The 3,034-nt window shown below is 51.0% G+C and overlaps 1 protein-coding gene across 1 annotated transcript in view; it reads right to left on the reverse strand.

The window, feature by feature from the left end:
* Nucleotides 1–2,417: 2,417 nt before the first annotated feature.
* C3 (complement C3) overlaps nt 2,418–3,034 on the reverse strand; it is a 47,960-nt gene continuing 47,343 nt past the window's right edge. The window contains 3 exon segments of the mRNA XM_029916480.1: nt 2,418–2,602; nt 2,694–2,829; nt 2,920–3,003. Of these exon segments, the coding sequence (XP_029772340.1) occupies nt 2,461–2,602; nt 2,694–2,829; nt 2,920–3,003 (362 nt within the window). The 3' untranslated portion in view covers nt 2,418–2,460.

Consider the following 3,034-nt stretch of genomic DNA (forward strand, 5'->3'; position numbering starts at 1 on the left):
TCTGTCTCTGTCTCTGACTCTGTCTCTGTCTCTCTGTCTCTCTGTCTCTCTCTCTCTCTCTCTCTCTCTCTCTCTCTCTCTCTCTCTCACACACACACACACACACACACACTATTTTAAGGAATTGGCTCATGTGATTGGGGTTTAGCAAGTCCAAAATCCATGGACAAAATCCATCCATCCATCCATCTGGCCACCCACCCACCCATCCATCCATCCATCCACCTGGCCACCCACCCATCCACCCATCCATCCAGCCACCTGGCCACCCACCCATCCATCCATCCATCCATCCATCTGGCCACCCATCCATCCATCCATCCATCCATCCAACCATCTGGCCACCCATCCATCCATCAATCTATTTACAACCAATTATCTATCATCTATCTATGTATCTATATCATCTGTCTCTCTGCTCTCTCTGTCTCTGTCTCTGTCTCTCTGTCTCTCTGTCTCTCTGTCTCTCTCTCTCTCTCTCTGTCACACACACACACACACACACTATTTTAAGGAATTGGCTCATGTGATTGGGGTTTAGCAAGTCCAAAATCCATGGACAAGTCAGCAGGCTGGAGATTCCTTTAAAGTTGACTTTATAGTTTTGAGTCTAAAGGTTAGAAACTTAGGAAGAATTTCTATGTTATTTTGAATTCCTTCTTCCTTAGGAAACAGATTCTTTTCCTCTTCTATCCTTCCACTGATTAGGTGAAGCCCGCCCACACTGTCAAGTGTAACCTGAAAGTCATCTGACTGTAGGTATCAATCACATCAAAAAACTACCTATGCAGCCGCCTGGAGACCGGTGTGTGACTAAACCATAGCCTAGCTAGGTTGACACATAAAATAACCATTATTTGATCTAAACGACCATAGTGGGGGGCCCAATGTAGGCATATTTCCCATGTTGCCCTATTCACCTTTCCTTTTTTGACACCTTAACTGTCTGAAATCAACTCCATGCTGTCTTTAGAATGTGAGTTCCAAAGATCATGTCTGTGTTGTTTTTAGTCTATAGGCGCCCAAACAAAACAATACCCGATGTATTAAAAAAAAGATAAAAATTAATCCCCGGGCAAAAGAAATGGGAAATAGGCATGAAAAAACATGACAAGAAGGGCATTAAGGTGGGTGGGCAGGTGTCCTGCCAGATGTCGGCAGAGACACCTACTGTGTGGTGAGGTTTTTTTGTCTCTCTTTGACAAGGGTGCCTGACAACCAGGGGCTAGAAGGTGCCTGTTAATCTATTTCCCCCATATTCCTGAAATTGGGAGGTGGGGTTCACAGGACCTAGGGGTCATAGAGGAAATGGGCTGAAAAAACGTGACTGCCTGACTCAGGGCTTTCCCCACGTGGACTTCATTTAGAGCCAGGGACTGGGTCCCACCCTCCATAGTTCTAGAGGTGCCAGTGGTGTTATTAGTCAGAAGATGGATCCAGGGGCCCAGGTCCCCTCTGCAGCCAGTGAAACCATTTTCCTGTGGCTGCTGTCCCCACGCAGCTCTGCTGGTGCTGTGACCATGCAGCCCACACCCCCTACACTCTGCCGAAGTGCTGACTCATGCGTTTCCCTCCTGGGCTCACTCATATCTCCAGTGGAAACCTCTCCCTGACCTGCTCATTAACGCCCCCTCCTGGGCACAGCCCACGTGGAATGCAGGTGTAGTAGCACATAGAGTTGTAAACGAGGTTCAGATGAGTGGCAAATGGGAAAAAGGTGAGAACAGATTAAAATGAAGATGAGGAGGTGGAATATCAAGGTGGAGATGAAGGTGAGGAGGTGGAGGATCCAGGTGGGGATGAAGGTGAGGAGGGGAGGGTCCAGGTGGGGAGGAAGGTGAGGAATAGGAGGTTTCTGGTGATGAAGAAGCTGAGAAGGAGGAGAATACAGGTGGGGATGAAGGTGAGGATGTGGGAGGGTCCAGGTGGGGATGAAGGCGAGGAGGTGCAGGATCCAAGTGGGGAGGAAGGTGAGGAGGGGAGGATCCTAGTGGCTATGATGGTGAGGAGGGGAGGACCGTGGAGCCCTCATGAGTAATGATGCTGGTGGGGGAAGGTAAAGCATGTGAGGATGCTGGTACCAACACAGTGGATCAGAGAAGGATGTAGGTAAAGGTCCTGGTGAGGACCCAGATGAAGAAGCAGAGAACACACAGGTGAGGATGAAGGTGGTAAGAAAGCAAGTATGTGAGCACTCGGGGGAAGATGCAGGCTCACTTCAGACTACATGCAGGTGCAGTGCAGGTGCAGGGGCATGTGCTCCCTGGGGGAGGAAGCAAACTTGCAGGTGGTCCACAGGAGGGAAGGAGTGGGCATCTGGGAGGGCTTCTATATGATGGAGTTGAGCTGCAGAGGGGGAAGCAGGACATCACAGCAGCCTCTTCCCTCTCCAAGACTTTCCAAATTTCAGAGACACATGAACTCTAAGTGAAACTTTATTGTGGGGTTTATGGGGAGGGGTCAGTTGGGACAGCCGAAGACAACCATGTTCTCAGTGAAGTTGGCCAGGTCTTGGCACTGCTTCTCATTCTCCTCATCCTGGCATTCGTCAAGCTCTGGCCACAACTCTACCCAGGTGTCTTTCCCAATGATGTACTTGATGCTGGGGAGAGGGCGGCAGGTGAGGAGCAGGGCAGGGGAAGCATGGGATGGGGTGACCCACCGTGGGGGGCATGCACAGAGCTGGCACTCACTTGGGTTTCTCTCCCCACAGGTCAGCAGAGTTGCCCCACATGAGGTAGTGTTTCCCCTCCTGCAGCCTCAGGGCCTCTCTGCACTTGATGTGGCTGATGAACCTGCGCTCCTGTCCAGCCTGCACCTCATCAGAGCCTGGACGGGAGGGACAGGGTCACTGAATGGGGCAGGGGAGGGACCCAGCAAGAAGGAAGTGGACGACAGAAGACAGACTGCAGGGCTCACCTGATTTGATGGTCTGCTCGATGACCATTATGTAATCGTCAAAGTCATCTGACGGCTCCTTCCTGAGAAGCCTGGTCTTGTACACTGACGGGGGGAGGAGGGGAAGCATGGTGGG

The sequence above is a fragment of the Suricata suricatta genome, chromosome 12, assembly GCF_006229205.1.
Source record: "Suricata suricatta isolate VVHF042 chromosome 12, meerkat_22Aug2017_6uvM2_HiC, whole genome shotgun sequence".
Lineage (NCBI taxonomy): Eukaryota > Metazoa > Chordata > Mammalia > Carnivora > Herpestidae > Suricata > Suricata suricatta.